At 40.6% G+C, this 19,620-nt stretch overlaps 1 protein-coding gene across 2 annotated transcripts in view; it reads left to right on the top strand.

The window, feature by feature from the left end:
* Window positions 1-19,620, top strand: part of prkcab (protein kinase C, alpha, b) — a 132,064-nt gene that overhangs the window by 77,581 nt on the left and 34,863 nt on the right. For both annotated transcript variants that reach the window (XM_084743486.1, XM_084743487.1), the window contains exons 4-5: window positions 13,096-13,207; window positions 17,992-18,120. In XM_084743486.1, coding sequence (XP_084599612.1) covers window positions 13,096-13,207; window positions 17,992-18,120 — 241 coding nt within the window. The remainder of the gene's footprint in view (window positions 1-13,095; window positions 13,208-17,991; window positions 18,121-19,620) is intronic.

Here is a 19,620-nt window from a genome sequence, read left to right as displayed (position 1 = left end):
ATATACAGACATTTCCCCTGATCATTACTGAGCAGGGCTGCACAATTTTCATTTTCAAAATTGCAGTATGGCCAAGTTAAATATCCAAATTACAGAACCAGAACCACATCACATTTTTTTTTGAAAGAGATATACATACATTAAGTTTTAATATTTTGCCAAGTAAAATGGTAGCCTATGTCTGTGTCTCAGCACCCTTTCCTCAGTTTAACTTAAGTCTCCCTGGATGCCAAATTCCCCCTTAGTGAATAAATCATTCAATAAATTAATTAATTAAAATAGAGAATTTAAGAATTGCAGCTCCAGAAAGACTTTATTTTTCTTTAGGCTTTTAAAAGTAAAGGTTACAGACCCCTGCTATGTGTGTTAAGAGAACTCTTCTTCTTAAGCTCGATAAACTGTTTGTTTTAATAAAACAGAAATGATTTTCAACATGTAATTCTGTCTGTTACTGTACATGTGAGTATATTTTTAACACACAGACACACAAACACACTTTGTAATACAGCTTAAATGTACTCCCTGTCGTAACAAGAAATTATAAGTTAGTTATAAGTGACAAAACTGCCACCTCCCAAGTCTTTCTGATGCTGAATGTTCATCGCAGGTCTTACACAAGAGGACACACTTTATGTGCGCTTCTGTGTGTGTGAAAGCTGGAGTTGTAGGTGTTTGTATACTGTATGTAGCTGTTTGTGGCGGGTCTGGACTCCTATTACTCTAAGTGGGATTCTCCACTACCTCTTGACAAAGTCAACTATCCTCTGAACAGCTCAGCCTCTCTTGCAACCGTTTAGTTCAATTACCACAGAGTAGAGATGGAGTTATCACCACTGGTGACTCTTAATGAAGCCTGACAACCGCAGCCGCACAGACCTCCAGTCAGGTGGCAGAGCACCCAGGAAGTGATGATACTCTCACAGGTTGAAAGCCCCCCGTTTGGCCCCTGTGTGAATACAGCAACAAAGGCTGAGCTGCAGACAGAGGCCCACACACATTCACACGCGCAGGCATATAAAAGGAAGCCTCATATCCTCCTCAGTCTAATTAAATGCTGTGTTTGATGATGAAAGTTGGGTTGTGATAAAAGGTTGTGAGGTGTTCAGACGGGTAGTGTCAATGCATCTGAACACAGGATCTCGCCTCTGCTGTTAATTAGAGCGCGACAGGGAAGGATTAAGGGCTCCACACCTGTGTCTGCTCGGTTTGATTTCACTGCCAGCAGTGGAAAGTAGCTAAATATATTTATTTAGGTACTTAAGTACAAATTTTACTGTTGAGAAAACTCAGAATTTCAAGGCAACTGACTTCAGTCAAACTCAAAAATAAGCTGAAACTGAAAGTTTTGCTGACCTATAATCTTTTATTGAGATGATTTATTTTTCATCTTAAGATAAACATGAATCTTTGAGTTTTAGAAACCAAAAGAAATCAGTCTTTCAAAAGTTGTTCACAGTGAGCTGTAAACCCAGTTTGTCATTATTTGGTTGGAATTGAAAACATTAAATTAATTATTAACCATTATTCACTTTCACTGTAATAAATGTATTTATTGAAATACAGTCCTTTGTTTTTCTCTGTTTTTAAAAGAGGAAAAGTAAATCATCTCAATAAAAGATTATTGGTCAGGAAACTTTTTTTTCACAACTCAACTATCAACTATCTTACACTTCTACTCCATCACACTTCCCGTAAAATACTGTATCACTACATTTGTGTTACAGATATAGCTAATAGTTATTTTTCAGATTTAAAAAATTACATCATATATCTATAAAAAGCATTTAAAATACAAAGCATCATCAGATCTTTAACCAGTGTCTTCCAAACTTGTCACATGTCAGATGTCCGTGAGATCCATGAGAGACAATTTCTCCTCTAAACTTTTCCTTTAAATAACTGTTCAAGGCAAAAAAAAAAAAAGGTTAAATTATTCATAATTTCTCAGAAATGTCATCAACCTTGTAACACTAAAACACCCACTTAATAACAAATTATATATTTACAGCTTAAATCAGTGAGCTTTAGCATGAATGTATAATCTAATAAGACAGTACATAACCACCCACACCATGTTTATAAAGTAGTCTCATACTTTACCCCTTAATGATCCAATATTTATTCATTTGTTTACCATCAACAGAACACTTCACTTGTAGAAAACAGATATCTGTGCGTCAGAACTCTGTTTTTTCTTCGGTCCTCTCTCGTTAAAGGGATACTTTGGGTTTTCTGAAGGAGGTTTGTCCGAGGTACTTAATCAATACTCAGTTTATTACCTACAGTAGATGTCAGTTGACACACACCCCAGTCTGGAGAAGCAGTAGAACTACCGATGGAGGACGCTAAGCAATTTATGGCTCTGTACAGAGTCTTTTATGACTACTACTGCTTTTGTGTTGTACTACAGTAGTAGGACTACTTTCACTTTAAGAATCTGAGCACTTCCTCCGCCTCCGCTGTTTGTACTCTCTATGACAGTATAATTTGGTATCAACTGTTGCACAGTACTATGTGTTTCAAGTCATATCACTCTACCCAAGAGAAAAACTTCTTCTTAGCTGGTACATACAGCATCATCTCCATAATCGACTTCTCATCTTATCATCAAAAATCGCTGAATCTCTTAATCCACTGAGCTCACATGGAGATCGCTGACTCTCTGCATCATTTCTCTCTAATGAGCTCATTCATATCCTGTGCGTCTGCGTCTGCGTGTGTGTGTGTGTGTGCATGTGAGGCGTATTTGCATGCATGTGAGTGGCGTGTTTGATATCCTAATGCCTTTTGATGTTTAATTCACTAACAAGACTAGAAAGGCGTACAATCAGAGGAGGCACACAACAAATGATGTGATATACAAGACATGCGTTTGCTGCCAAGAGAAGAGGCTGGCCACGGACACACACATCACTTCGTGTAACATCAGCGAGCTTAAAAACAGACTAATATTTAAACAAAAACCAAATGCGCATGAAACAATCTCACAGCTAATGCTTGTTTCATGCCTCCGTTAGTATCAGCTCCGTGTTTGTGTTTGCTGCCTGATTTACAGGCTATAAATCTGTCTTGTACATAATGAGGCTATAGTGGGACAGTCTGAACGCAGCGGCCCATTAAACACTGACAGGCTGCTGCAGGTGGAGAGAGAGGGACAGAGAAATGTCATCCCGCTAATTCAATCAGTGATGGATAGTAAATACAAGTGCCAGTTTCTCCCTTAACAGCCACAGTTAAAGACAACCAGGCTTGGGGGGTAATGGATCACACGTAACAGGACTATGTAGTTAGAATACAACACAACATTACAGGATTCAGCTCCTTAGGGCAAAATTCCACCGTTATTTTGTCTTAAAATCAGAAAAGCATCTAATTTAAAGAACATTCGCAGCTAAGACCGACAGCTACCGTTAGCTTCAGAAAACACAGACAATCAATAAAACGAACAACAAACTTGAAATATTATATCAGGCAAAACAGTGAGGTCATGCAAAAGCAATCAGGTTACATTACTTAAATATTGTGACACTTGGATCAGGTTACTGACTGCATATTTAAACAGGTAATTAGTAACTATATCGGAATATATTTTAAAGTAACCCTGCCAAGCCTGAAGACACACACACACAGTCATTGTTGTCATTGCAAGTTCTGTCTGTTGTGTGAAGTGTTTGCTGCAGAGAGATAATAGAGATGACATGATAATGAGCAGGTCATTATGCTGTTTTTTACATCAGCCTTCTTTGACTTTTGACAAGCTTTTTCTGTTATCTGTGTTTTTCTTGCCCTCCTTGCGTCTGCTGCTGTTGATGTATCGCGTGTCAGCCCTTCCGCCCTCTGTCTTCTGTCTTCTTTTCTTTTCCACTGGCTCACAGCTTCATTATTGTTTTTATCAGTGTCAAAAGACTGATTAGTTCCTACAAGTGACACGATTGATTGTGCGAGGCCAATTTCCACCCCGGGCCTCGGCTGGTTGCCAGGGTCTGTATTTGAGTAGTTCAGTGTGTGTTTGTGTGTAGACGGGCCATCATTTGTCTATTTGGCATCAGAGAACTTGAGCTGTTACTGAAAAAAAATCTTTTGAGGACCTGAAACTCGTTACCAACATGATAGTAGTACACCACAACAGAGTGTAAGATTTATTAGTATGCCCAAAACCTTAGTATGAAACCAATATGCTTGAATTACAGACTATTAATGGGGAAATATTACAGTATGCAAGCATAGCTCTGGTAACAACAACAACAGCATCACAGAAAGGAAATCACGCGTGCTTCCTCTGCGACATGAACAACATTGTTGTCCCAGTTACAGACTGACAGGCTGCAGGTCTGCAAAACTCTCTAAATAAATAATTAAATATTCTAAATAAATGCTAATGTTGAAATTTACATCATTTTGTAACAATTGAAATTACAATTTGAGAGTGAAATACTGAAAAAAGGTACCATTGGGGACTGGTACCAAATCCCAGGTGTCAGTATCCGTACCGCACCGCATCAGTTCAAAAGCGAATGATACACAACCCTATTTATAGTAGTCATTTAGACTCTTTTATGATTCACTCTGACAATTCTGTTTTATATGCATGAAGTTTTATGTGCGTGAAGTCATCCCAATGTAAAGTGGAAAACTTTTAATGTTCATGTGTAGTGGGCCACACAATGGGGAAGCTAGAAAACTTTTTTTGGCTTATGTGCTCAGCGAGCAATTCCCATTCAAGTGACTGGACATCTTTGAGTCCAGTATCTTATAATACATCTGTGGATTCAGGTCATTGTGCGTGAAATATCTGTTATGTTGCTTCTTGCCTCTAAAGCCTGCAATTTTCAGCATTTTCTCACCATATTATAATTTATTGAAGTAGCTAAATATTAGGAATAAATACCCAGAGATGTTTTCTTTCTATCTGTCAGCAAAGCATCACATACATATCCACAGTGATGCCAGCAGGTTTGGCAGGTGAAACTGTCAGTCCTCCCTCTATGTGATTGACAGAGATTGTCTCCACACTGTGGACATGAGCCTGTTCAGTGAGGCCCACAGTGGCTGGCTGGCGGCTTTGATGCCACCCACCTGCACACCCACAGACACACACACACATACACAAACACACACACAACTGAGGCTTGTCACTGACATCCATCCATATCTTTGTTTGTCTCCAGATCCATTGTTCACCAGAAAAGTCTCTACTTTCACGCTATAATTTCATCATTTCAATAACGTTTGTATCTCTCTGTCTTCATTCAGCTGCTTACAAACACAAATCTCTCTCTAGCTTTGTCTCGGTCATACTGACATGGATGCAGCGATACCAGCAACGATTGGCCCAATACTGTACCCAGGGACTCATACTCATAAAACTACTCCAGTACCACCACACCTGATATCACATCGTGAAAAGTAGCCGCTCAACACAAGCAATTTGATAACGGCTTCAGACAGAGAGGTCAAGCAGTTTGCTAATGCTTACCCTTTCCGTGATTGCACCATCATTATCAGTGAGACACTCATTGCCCTCGGCATCATCCACAGTAAAGTACTGTCCAACTTAAGGGAATAGTTCACCTTATAATGATAACTGAGCAGTGGACTGTGGACTAAAACACTAATCCTGACCTTCAAACCTGCAGCTGCTGTCCTGTAAGCCCCCCTAGGCGTAAACTAGTTGAATACCTTGGCTAATTCATCCAAAGACAAAGGAAAATGCCGTAAGTGCACAAGATGAAAACACGTAACAAGACAAAAATGATCTGACAAAAAAAAAATGACACATAAGACGTAACAAGGCACAAAACAACAAGATGAAAAAGATTTACCACTAAAAGCTATATAAAAGACATACCAAGACAAAGAAGACATATCAAGGGAGAAAAAGTGAGCTTAGAAAAGTCCTTCAGAGGGCATTTTACTTTTATACTTTAAGTTCATTTTAGAGCCTGTACTTTTTCACTTTTACTTGAGTGATGAAGTTGAATCACTACTTTTTTTGTCTTTTTCCACACAGGTATCTGAACTTTTACTTGAGTACAGAATGGTTGCACTTATCCACCTCTAAATAAGGAACACAAATTTAGTAAACTAACTAACAACATCAGCAATTAAGATAGCGAGGAACATCCAATTAAAGAAAAGACATGTTTTTAAGGTCACTGTAAGACCTGTAAAGACATTAAAGGCCTTAAAATACTAAAAATCGTGCTCGGTCTGAAAAAAGTGATACCATTGTGTCCCCTCTGACAGACAGATGCACACACACATGCAGGCACCCTCTTTTTCAAGCGGTCATTGAGTGCACTAGGCCATGTTTGCCCTTCACCACTGCTGGTCAGACTGTTCCCGCTCAGTCAAGGCTGTGGGCAGTGTGTGTTTGGACGAGCCCGACAGCACTAGTTGTTGTGGGCTCACGCAACCACGAGGGAATAACGAGAATCCCCTCGGCTATAAACATCCCTGCTCCGTCTCTTCTTTCAACCGAGCAGCCGAGCTCCAGCCTTGAGGAAAGAGAACATTTCATCTTCACATGAGATTGCTCCGTGGCGTTCATTTCTTCATCAGTTTTCTTCTGTTTGGACTTCCTGCTCAGTTGTGATGCTTCTGCCTTTCATGTGAATGCATGAAGAACATGCACACACTTAATTTCATTAAGCCACGGAGTGAGTCACTCTCTACTTGTTTTCCTCCTTCGTTCTACTGTTTGCTTTCTCTCCGCTGATTTTCAATCTATCACTGAGTTTTCACTAACCCATTATCACCATAGCAACTGTACAGTTGTTCTCTTTGTTCCCCCCGAGCCCCTGATCCCAACACACACACACACACACACACACACACACACACACACACACACACACACACACACACACACACACACACACACACACAGTATGATTGAGGTATTTTAATTTAATTGTAGTTTTTTCTGTTTGTTGAAAATTTAATTCTTCACAGTGTTGTCTGGGGACCATTTTGCTATTAACCAGTGTGTGTTTGTGTTGTGCATAAATAGTTCCACTGACTGTTTGGTAAAACAACAAACGGAGAAAAATTCCCTGTTGGAGCTTCGCTGAATCAAATCACTAAACCCAATCAGCTCTCCAAGCTGTCAGTTTGTTTAGTCTAAATTCTTATGGTGAGGATTTGGGGTTTAAATTCTGAAATTTTGACATAGAAGTTTTAGAGGTAGAGACCAGGAATCCAAGCTGAAATAACCTGCAGTTCTTCCTGCATCCAGAAATATCACTGGATGCATTGTCAATATAGCACACACTGAGGGATTTACTGCTTTAATTGACTACATTAACCATCAGCACTGACTGGACATCCACATAAAAAGTGCCAGTGATTCCATACTGGTGTTAAAGTGGGATTTTACTGCACCCAAATTCTCCTTTTTTCTTTTCCAGCAGCTGTGGAGAAATTCACTGTGTTGCTAAGTGACTCTTCAGTAGGCAGGACTGTAAGGTCCTCTGGTCACTTTGTCTTTGTAGTTTTCTATCCAGTGTGTATGAAGCAGAGGTGGAGCTCTGAAGAGTCGCCTGTTAACCAATTAACCAAAGACGCGACTCCCATCGGCCTCTTCACTCCCCCTCTTCACTTTTAACAGCGATAATTTCCAATTAGTAATTAGATATCGTTACCTCTGGTGGACCTGTCAATGCCTGACTATAATTAGCAAAGACCCGCTTTTGACTTATTGTCACTCCGCTCTCATCATCGACTTCTTCCTGATCTTCTGCCTGATATGGCCCTCGTTACGCTCCGAGGAGTTCGGCAGCAGCATCATCTCGCCTCACTGGATCCGACTTCCCCCCTGGTTTCGCCTCAGCAGCTCTGTCTGTTAGCGTCGACCGTTTGTCCGCCAGCATCTTTACCCAGCACAGCATGACGTCCAGTATTTAAATGGCTGAGAGGATGTTTGATAGGCACAGGCTTATCAAGCTGGTTAGAAATTCAATTTCACTCCCCTTTCAGATGTTCGTATTTCATTTATTTTTGCTTGTGCTTCAGCTCCATGACTAACTTGTTTTGGACCTTACACGTTTGGCGGTCTGTTGATGATTTGTGAGTCATGTATTCATGATTCTTGTAACAGACGTAGCTTCAACAACAGTAAAGACTGCATAGGAGATAAACGGATCACCTGGAACAAACGTAAAGGGAGAGCTCTGTGGTGTTTTATGTGTGCATGCATGTTTGCATGTGCATTTAAGTGAACTGACAAGAAAAAAAGCAAAGATTAGTTTACTTCAGTCTTCTCTCAGCTCACAGGCATTTCACCCATGGATGGATTACTGAATAATGTCACCAGTCCCAGGAGTCCAAAAGGGCTTTTAAGCCATGTTCTCTGTGTGAAGATATTTACTTAGTTTCTCAATATCACGTTTAAAATGATGAAACATCCATTAATTATAGTATCAAAGTACTGAAGCTACTGAAGATCTGAGACCCCTCTTCAGTTCAGTCTTATATGTTCCACCTGATATTTGTAATAGATTACAACTACAAGTTACTCTCCAGCACTGCTATCATCCTATTAGACATTTGTGTGAAATTTTGTCATAATTAGCAGGTGTATTCTGAAGTTATGGCCAAAAACTTGCCTTGTCAGGTCCCAAAACCACTAAAACCTAAGTATGTCATTTTCAAATCCAATTGCATGTTTGTGCCACATGTGAAAAAATTCTCTCCAAGCTTTCCTGAGAGTGGGATGGACATGAGGCCACAGTGACCTTTGAACTCTGACAATCAAATTCAAAGAAGTTCATTCTTCAGTCCTTAAGTGAATGTTTGTGCCAAGTTTGAAGAGATTCTTTCCTACCTGAGATATCAAGTTCACGAGAACAAGATGGATATGAGGCCACGGTGACGTTTGACCTTTGACTACAAAAGTCTTGTCAGATTATTCTGTTCAAATCCAAGTGGACATTTGCGCCAAGTTTAAAGAAATTCCCTCAAGGCATTCTTGACATATTGCGTTCATAAGAATGGGGTGACCCAAAAACATCAGGCCTCTGGCCATGTCTTTCACTGGCATGGAGGCTTTAAAAAAGGTTTTTCAAGGTGGATCTTCCAAGGTGGTCTACACACATGAGTGTACACACCCAAGCAATCGCATTATACCTTCTAAGCTTGTGCCTAGTCCATTTTGTGTGCCTAGAACCTTTTTTTTCTTTTTGCTATGGTATCAAAAGAGGTATAGAATATATATTTCTGTAGTATGTTGTCAAAGTTTAAAATTCTGGTGTCGTGACAACTCTAAATGCCATCATGACAGTGTTTCTGTAGGACATTTCTGGCGTTGTGCTCCATCCTAACATCAAGCAACATGGAAAGAAATATAAAACATCAACAACTGTGTCTTCACTTGATTATGATGTGGCAGCGTGGGCCGTAATGAAAGCTGCCAAGAGTGCTGCCTCTTCAAGTGTTTGTACATTTAAATATAATGCATTTTATTCTGTTTGATACGGAATCAGAACAAGGAACTGGTTCAACTTACTGCCTTTATGTTGAGTCTCTTGTCGACTGGACCCATCAGCCTGTTTTTGTGCACATTCATGACTGTAAGACCTCTGTGATACACAATTTTTGAAAAACCTTTTTTTGTATACCTCCACAAGTCATGGCTGGAGCGATTATGCCTTTGGGTCATCTCATTCTTGTGAACACAATATTCCAAGAACACCTTGAGGGAATTTCTTCAAACTTGGTAGAAATGTTCACTTTGACACACAAGATTCAAACTGCTTAGATTTTGGCGGTCAAAGGTCAAGGTCATTGTAACCTCACAAAACATTTTTATGGCCATAATTTCATACATTAATTTTGATAAAATTATGCTGGAAAGTAGTGACTTACATGTAACTAGTCACATGTTAGTACATTACAAAATAAATTTAATATGTAATCTTGAATCTGTTACAGTTACTGAGAAAATATATGTAATTAAAATATAGTCACTAATCCTGGCAGAGATTTGCACACTACTGAGTGCACTGAGCATGCATAGTAATAAATACAATTCATAAATCATGCCTCTACTTTATCTGGGGCCTTGCAAACACAAAGAGAAACCCTTTTTAAATTACTGATAATGCTTCAAAGAAAGAGAAACTTGTGTCCAGTGCAGATCACCACTATGGGCCTGCAGTTATTCCCTCCTTAAAGAAACCTGGCTTTGGTTTGAGTGAATTGGTATTTTGGAGGCTGGACTGTCTGTTGTTGTTGTTGTTGTTTTTGTATTTCATAATTTCTTGATGCTTTGAGAGAAAGGACACAGATAATTTTGGGTTAGAAGAGGTGAGATGGAGAGACAAAGGAGGGTTTTTTGTGTGCATCTGAGCAGTTGTTCAGTTTTGGGCATCTGCGCTTTTCCGGCTTTTTGCACCACCACAAAGCTCTGAGATGGCCTAAAGGGGGGAATAAATGCATGCATGCATGCAGACATGCACACACATACACACTCGCTCACACACACACACACACACACAGACATGCAGAGGCCCAGGGCACTGAACAGATTATGTCTTCACACCCAGCCTCTTTGAGCAACGGGCTGCACTGAGGCTCAGGATGACTGTGAGTGGAAACCCTGCCATTTTAATTTTACCCATGGAGGAGGGGGAGCACGGACAAAGAGACAATGACAACAGAATAAAAGAAGGGAAACATATAAGGGAGATGAGAGAGGCTTGCCATAAGAGTGAGAACCGTCCAGGGCTTGCTCTCTAGAGACTTGGAGGGGAAGGGAGTGCGGGAGATGGAGATAAAGTCAAAGAAGGAGAAAGAAATAGAGAGCGGGGAGATAGTATCTCTGTTGCTGCCTGAGTCCCTGGTGTCTGTTGTTCCCTCTCTTTTAAGATAAATTCTGTGTTCCCACAATTGAAATGTTCAAAAGAGTGGGTGTTCATGCAGTGAGGAGGCGAAAATGGTTTGCAGAAGGAGGGAGACCCCAGGAGAGCAGACTCAGGACACGAGGGGCTTGACCATGATGCCATCTGTTTTTTTTTTGTTTTGTTTTGTTTTGTTTTTTCTCAAGAAAAGCCTCCAAGAAAGGCCGGGGGAAAGGAGCAAAAATAGGCGAGCTTACCAAAAGGAGAACATACTAATTAGAGTTTTCCGGGACCCTCACACCACTGACTCACTCCCCTGCCAATCACACTCTAACCACTCAACGACACCCTCCTCTTCCATATACAGACGTCTCTCTGTTGCCGTCTCCCTCTCCTTCCCCTTCTGTCGTCACGTCTTTTGCTTGATTTAGCTTGTTTGTGGGAAAAAAAAGGCATTTTTCAACTATGTGGGCCCACTTACTCAGTCAGTGGCCTGTATAATTACACATGCAGCCATTCTGACACATTTCAGCGTGATGGAGGCGACGCTGATGGGGGTTTACCCACCCTCATTTGCAGGGCTTTAATTACAGCCATGTTTGTTTTGTGGTGATTGTAGAAATTAGCTAACCTCAGCTATCACAATACTGACTGGAGAAGATATTAATCGATTTCCAACAAATTAAACTTGGTCATGCTGATAAACAGATCCCGCTGCACATATCTATACATGGATACTGTATGTGTTGCAGAGAACATTAAATTTTTTTATGCTTTCCATTATAATGAGATTTCTTGGAAATCTATCAGAGCATCAATCCCCAATTGCTCATTAGCTCGATTTTTACTCAGCCTCAGTGCCAGATGTTCAGGCCAAGATAAACAGTTGCTCAGTTACGCTGCTCCTGGCACCACACAATCACTGTACGGTGTGTATTTGTGCATTAATAACATTTGAAGACTAAAACGGGGAGGATGCTGGGAAGGCTTCCAGGATGACAAGATGGAGAGAACTGACACGAAAGCACGAAAGCACGAAAACACTCGAACCTTACACATTCCCACGCACCGATACCAGCCTGACATTTCCTCTCCATCTGGATGTTTCTTTCTTTCTTTGCATCAGTGACGTCCACTGACGACACGAGGGATACAATGCAGATTGTTCGTCGTGTGATTTGCATACAGCTAAAACTCAACTACTGCGTACAGAAGTTAAAGCGAGGTGCTGTTTGGTGTGTTGATTATGTTTTGATGGTCTTTACAATCATTTATTCCATTAATCTCTGGGGGAGACATTCAGCAGTAGAATGATGTTGAAAAAAAGGTCCATTTATATTCCCTTGAACAGAAACACAGAAACATAAAGTTCTTCACTTATGATAAAGCTTTTTTTTTCAATTTCCTTTTCTCCTGTTACAGTTCCCCCTCAACAGGTTCCTCTTGACTTCAAACTGTCCCATCTGAATTTTATCTGAAGGCTTTGTGACCTCAAGAAAGAGGATTGTATTTCACTCATGTTTATTAGAATCACCATGTTATAAAGGAAGTTTAAAAATAAGTCAGTTTACCTTTCGTTTTTAGAAAGTATTTTAGAAAATAAAAATTTGATATGTTTTAGAAACTTTTTCTTCGATTTCCTGGAGTCAAAGTGACTCAGGACCGGGGCAGGAAAAAACAGTCATCAGGAGTGGGAATCATAACAACAGTTGGTCAGTTTTTTATAACTAAATTCTAATATGAATAAACACTATTCCCTGTATTTTGAAAATAATGCTAGTTGTTCTGTTGTTTTTTTAAATTCTTTTTATTCTGTCTTGTCTGCCCTGGTGGTTTGTTGTAGCCGCTCAACTGGTGCCTGACATATGGACTGTAGATTTAGGGGAACAGGATGGGATGGGAGTCGTTCCTCTGGGACTGGGAAAGGACAGGAGTATTTTTTTTGCAGGAGTTTGATGGGACAGGAGTGAAAATCCACTCCTGTATCACCCTCTACTCTGTGGTGTGCTGGGGATTTTTTACTTGAACTGTAAGGAGGAAGCATACTTTGTGTGGAAAAAACATCACAGATGTTAAAGAAAAGCATTACAACACAAATCTTACTGGTAAAACCAAAGTCAAATCTGATTTGACTGGCATAATTTTGCTGCAAATAGCTGTTCTCTCTAAAATGACAATAAAGATATGTTTTTAAACAGCATTCTTGCCATCAGTTTATTAATATCTAATATTTCCCATCTCTCTCTTTGTTGCCCAGGACCCCAGAAGCAAGCACAAGTTCAAGATCCACTCGTACGGCAGTCCCACCTTCTGTGACCACTGTGGCTCGCTGCTGTACGGTCTCATCCACCAAGGGATGAAATGTGACAGTGAGTACACACTCTGTGTCTGTCTGTGTGTGTGTGTGTGTGTGTGTGTGCGCGCGCACCTGTGTAGAATATGCTGTGCTGGTTTCCATCCCACAGTAAAGGCGGCCCTAATGAGAACAGATGGGAATAGACTGGTACTGTACTACACTCACATCTGCAGCCCAGGCAGAATTCACTGTCCCGCCCTGCTGAGTCCTCTCTGCGCTCCCATTCTTTCCACCCACACTCCTCCATTAACTCATCCCTTCTTTTCTTTGCATGTATGACCCCCAACCTGCTCTGTATTTTTCTCCTTTTCCTCCCACGTCTTCTCCTTCTTCCCTCATTGCTTTCCCACTTTTCTCTCTTCACTCCCACACATCCGTCCCCCTGTTTTTCCTCCACATGTCCCTCCGCTGTTGTATCTCTCACTGTACCTCCTCCTTATCGTCTCCATCCATCACCCTCTCTCCCTCTCTCCTCCTCTTACTCTGTCCATCCATCTGTGGGTCTCTGGTGGTGGCCTCATCGCAGATGGTAATGGGAGCACACCAGAACAAATTGATGCGGGGAGGCCATCGCCATTACGAGCCGCTTCCCCTGTCTCCCGTTTCTCCTTGTCTCCTCCCAGCATGTCAGCCTGACAGGTCTGCCAGTGGAGGGAGGAAGGGGGAGAAAGATGGACGGTTGGATGGAGGAGGACAGAGAGAGGGAGGATGAGGACGGAAAATACAAAGGGCAGGAAAGGAGGAGGAGGTTAGAAAGAAAGTTAGAGGGCAGTAAGGGACAGAGGAGGAAACGAGGGAGAACAAATGTCCTCACTCCCCTCTGGTCTCTCATCTGTTTGGCTTTGTCAAACTGTGTGTGTGTGTGTGTGTGTGTGTGTGTGTGTGTGTGTGTGTGTGTGTGTGTGCGTGTGCGTGTGTGTGTGGATTTGTGTGAGAGACCAAATACATTTTACAATTAAAGGCTATTTAAAGCCTCTTTCTTATTCCAGTAACGCTAAAGGTACAATCTGGATTAACTGAAGTGTGTTACAGTAGATGGTGGTCAATGGCAGCACAAACAACTGCTGCAGTCTGTTGCATCAGCTGTTGCAAGTTCAGATTGAGTCTAGTTATAACCAGGACGTATGTTTATGTGCTGCATGTTTGAACCTATTTTTCAAGTCTTCCCTGTAATGATTATTTTCATTATTGATTGATCTGTCAACCATTTTCTCCATGAATTGATTAGTTGTTTGGTCCATAAAATCTTAGAAAAGGGTCAAAAAATGTCAATCAGTGTTTCCCAAAACACCAGACGGCGTCCTCAAAAGTCTTAATTTGTCCACAACCCAAAGATATTTTTACTGTTAGAAGAAACCAGAAAATGTTCACATTGAAGAAGCTGATATCAGATAATTTCTTTTCTTAAAAAATGACTAAAACTGATTAATCAATTATCAAAATAAACACAGATTAATGTAATGGTCACCTAGATTAATTGTTGTAATTCAGATGTGGACTGTCTGTAATGTGCATCATTTCTTAGTGCAGCACATGTCAGGGCAAAAAATAATTTGAGTACTTTATTTATTCATTTGTTAATTTGTTACTTCAAAGCAGAAAATGAGGGAGTAAGGCCACTCATCCATGCCTTTAGCTGGCCCTGGACCAACTGACCAGAAGGTGTCAGTTATACAATGTAGAGCTGTGGAGAGAGTCAGAAGCAAAATATCCAAACTAACATATCCAAACTAACCTTTTAAAACGCAGATGTCTCACAATAGAACAAACAAACTAGCCAATCAAAGCAGTAGTAGACCAGAAACTCCTGTGTTCTGTTGGGTAAAATGACCAATTTTGCCAAAGGAGTCTGGTTGGCTTGTAGAGAGCGATATTTTGTGGTGAAATAGCGGTAAAAATATTCTAAACATTGTGTCCACTTAAACTGATATTGATTCTTCTCAACAACTCTTGAGCAACTTCAACAATTGTCCTGCAAGTTAAAATGACTGATTTTGGCACTGGAGTTCAGATGAGCTAGAGAGAGAATGATATTTGTCTGGTGATAGTGGTTTCCCGTCCGAAAAAAGGTTGTCTGGTGACAAAGTAAAGCAGTGAAAATATTCTAAACATAGCGTGCACCTGAACTGATTGATTTTTTTTTTAGGTGTAGCCTATTTAGTTGGCTAAAATATATTTTGTTGCTGACCCTGTATTTTGCTTAGCTTTGTACTCCTGCTGCATCTTCAAACTGTGGATCATGCTGACCGCCATCCTCTGTAGATAATACACTGACTGTCGATAAGTATCATATGCACCCACACTTCAAATATTCTGAACTATCCCTTTAAGGGGTAATGTTTATCAAAATTGAACCCACACTTCCCATCATCCCATCCCTTTACTGAGGAGCACCCATAGTTTCCTCTCGTTATTTCACTGCTTCCATTAATGCCCATCCCAAGTAACTCACTCTCCTCCCTTTTGTACCGTAATCCAGCTCATTTCCTACAGCATGAAACCTCCTGGGACGCCATGAGGCTGCTCGTCCTCTGGATGCTGACCTCATCTGCTTACGCTGATTATATCATATCTAAGTTAATGTGGTGATTACTTATTGATGTGCAAGTGCTGCACGGCACCTCTGAGAACAGCAGTGGCTATTTTGATTACAGCGTTTGCTCATCTAAAATAGACATGTTTGGTCTGAATCATCTCCAAAACAAATCTCTTTGCCACTCTGGGTGTGCAGCCTTGCATGCATCTGTTTGTGGGTCAGAGCGGAAAACATTAAGTGAGTCAAGGCGCCACTGATTCAGTCCTGGCACTCTAGAAAGTTAAAGCTATGATATGTAACATTTCTGCATTAAAATGTCTAAAAATGCTAAGCATGTTTCACTTTGTTGAGTTTTGTACTTACATTATCTGTAATGTTTCCAACAGAGAAATCAGTAATTAATTCAAGGTAACTGTTTCCTGTTAGCCGTTGTTAGCTAGTTGCTAGTTGTTGTGAAGAAGGAATTTGGCCAAGGTGGTTAACCATAACGTGAATAAAACTTTAATATTACCTCATCCATTTCTGCCTGAGTCACACAAATAGATTGTCGTCAGCCATGGTGGTTGTTTAAGAGTGAAGATAACTTAAATGATCCACGCTACGTCAGAACATCATCAAACTACGTCTTTTGTCATTGTTTGAATGTGAGAAAGACTCCTAGTGGCAGAATATAGTACGTTTAAAACCCTGGACAGATGGTGATAGAATGAGAATCTGCGATGTGTGATAGCATATTGTGATTATGACTTGCGATACATATTTAAATAAACAAATATTGATGTGTGCATGGGCAGTAAAGTTTTAAAAAGGGGGAACAAACGTGTGAAGATACATAATCTACGACGGGTTTGGGAGTAAAAGAAACTTTCTACATTTTAAAGTTATAATATGCAACGTATTTATCACACATGGTCATATTGCGATGATAAGGAAAAATTTTTATCAAACTGCAAACATTTTGGATTTCAATCAGATTTTTTCCACAAACCTGCTGAAAGCGATTCATCACATTTCTTTGGCTCTCAGATCTGACAGAGCTCCAGAGGTCTCCTAGGTTGGTAAATTGGCTGCGGCTCAGAAACAAACACGCTCTGAGACATGTTTCAGAATGACTGTACAATATATCATCGGCCATGATGAATAATACAATATCAGTAGTGTAATTCACAATAGGGTCGTATTAGCCCGCAGCTGCTGCGAAGCCCACATTTGATCTTTTTTGTGTTCCTCAAACAGCAAGAATGAAGCTGCTGTGAGTGAAGATATGCTCCACGTATCTTCACTGTCAGCACTAAATCACCTTCATTATATGATTTCTCTCAAGTACCTCCACAAGCAGCAAAAGTTACTCCCTTTAAAAAAAATCTTTTGGATCCCTCCCACCCCATCGCATCCCGTAATCCCAGCATCCCAACAAATAGCAATCAAAATAATGGCAAAACAATTATGGCAACATTAACTGTATTAGTAATTTGGTTAAGAAATATGATTAACGGAAAAAGAAAATAGAGTGAAATAGAATTAAAGCAAAGTAGAATGGGTTTGGCTCAGGGAATAATAATATTCAAATCCAATATTTATTCCATCTCACACACAAATGTTAGTTAGATTCCTAATCCTGTCATTTATTTGCTCCATTTTATAGATTTCATTGGTTGTGTCCATCCATTTGCTTAGCTGTGTTCCCTCTGGTTTCAACCAGCTTTTTTGCTTAAGTGCCGCTACTTGTAAATTTCTAAAAATATATTTATCAAATTGTTGAGAAAGTGGCTGAAGTGCTCTGACAAGTAATACTGGCCTGAGCCCACACGGAGTGTGCACTGAAAAATGTTACTGGGCATGAAAATAATACATTGGTGAGTTTGGCTTCTACCTCCGTTTTGGTTACATTTTGGTTTTCTTCTTGTTTCCAACTCTACCAGTGTCCTGTTATTTAGAGGGGTGAATTTTCACTATTTTGGAGAGGATCCAAACATCAACCAAAACTGATTTTGCAGTAAAATATTTTTAGACAACCATCCATTTACAAGTTATAAATGTTAAGAAAAAAACATGGTTGTGGTTTGTTTTACCTCGGGTAGGGATATGTCAAAAACTAAAGCCTTTTTGGGAGATTTGTTCCTATACTATGTCCTTACCTGTCCTCCTTTTACATGCATGATTGTCCCTCAAATGCAGTAAGAAAAGAGGTACATTTCACTGTTAACATGAGGAGGTCCTCTACAGATAAACACCACACTCTGTTTTCTGTTTCTCTCCAGCCTGCGACATGAACGTGCACAAGCAGTGTGTGGTCAACGTGCCAAGCTTGTGTGGGACAGACCACACGGAGCGCCGGGGTCGCCTCTTCCTCAAGATCGAGGTCAACTTGGACAGGCTACACGTCACAGGTTGGTTCTATTCTCAGCCGGTGTGTAGATTCGTGTTATGCAGCACTTCAGGCTGCTCAGTCTCAGAGTGACGTGAGCAAGAGGCTCCCCGATGTGACTGTGAGAGGCTGATTTTCAGACCATTGAAGGAAATCTCTGGGTTTATTCATAATTATATCTGTCTGGTACTATGAGTGGCTCAGACTTGTGTTAATGAACTATTCAGAAAAATGTGTTGATTCTGCCTGCAGACACTCGTCTCATGTGCTCTCATTCGCTCGGGAGACACTGAGGGGACGTCTGAGCATCCTGTCTCAACCTGCACCTTTACTGTACTGGACATGTTATTTACCTCAACACAGACGTCCCATGTGCACTCTTAGAAATAAAGATGCTAACTAGAACCATAAGGGGTTCTTCGGCTTGTCCTCATAGGAGAACCCAAGGCCGAACCTTTTCTAAAGGTTAACTTAGAGCCCTTTCAGAGTTCTACCTAGAAAACCATCTGCGAAAGGTTCTACCAGAACACTCACTAAGAGGTTCTACATAAAACATTTTTATCCTCCCTGAGGATTCTATAAAGAACCTGTCCACATTTTAAGGATGCTAACAAGAAGACAGCCATGAACTTCTGCTGAGAACCCTTTTATATCCCAAGGGTTTTAGAGCTTGACCAAGGGGGTTCTACCAAGAACAAACCCTTGATGAAAAAGTTCTTTAAGGATCTCAACAATCCTTGAAGAACTCTCTCTTTCAGAATGGATCCTTTGGATGAAAAGATTTCTTAATGGAACCTACCTAGAACCCAACATAAAGTGTCATACGATTTCTGAAGGTTTCAACCCAGAATCCCCATTGAGAGGTTCTACAGAGGACTTGAAACCCTTTCTTCAAAAATGGGCTCTGGGAACCTCAGTCCTTCAAGGAAAACCCTTCTGGAACCAAATTAAAACTGAAATCAAACTGTAACTTCACAGGAAATGAAGATGCTTACAGAGAACTCTAAAAACAATGCAGTGTGCATCTGTGTCAGCAGAATTAATTAAGTTTTGACTGCCTTTATAACCCCTGTGTGTGTGTGCATGTGTGTGTGTGTGTGTGTGTGTGTGTGTGTGTGTGTGTGTGTGTGTGTGTGTGTGTGCATACGCGTGTGTATTCTCATCACCTCCAAATTATCCTGTCACTCAAAAGCAGCACCTGGAGTGGACGACTCTCGGGTGTTAAAACCCCTTTGGCAGGGAGAGAAATGACTGCTGGGTCACTTCCACAACCTCTCTGTCTGTCACACACACACACACACACATACACACACACACGAACAGACATGGCATGGCGAGACAGTGGTGGTCAGGGAATATGAGTGCTGAGGCCAATAAAGTGTTTTTAACTCAGCAGGGATCAGACAGGAATAACCTGCAGCTACAGCAGGGACAGAGCAGCAGATATGATTGACTTTGAAATATACTGCCTTCATAAAAATGTGTTTGTTTGTTTATGGTGGACAGAAATACAGAAGGAGAG

This window comes from Lutjanus erythropterus, chromosome 19 (genome assembly GCF_056507025.1).
Source record: "Lutjanus erythropterus isolate fLutEry1 chromosome 19, fLutEry1.hap2, whole genome shotgun sequence".
Lineage (NCBI taxonomy): Eukaryota > Metazoa > Chordata > Actinopteri > Lutjaniformes > Lutjanidae > Lutjanus > Lutjanus erythropterus.
Note: the sequence above shows the minus strand (reverse complement) of the source record. Positions and strands in the feature narration are given on the sequence as shown.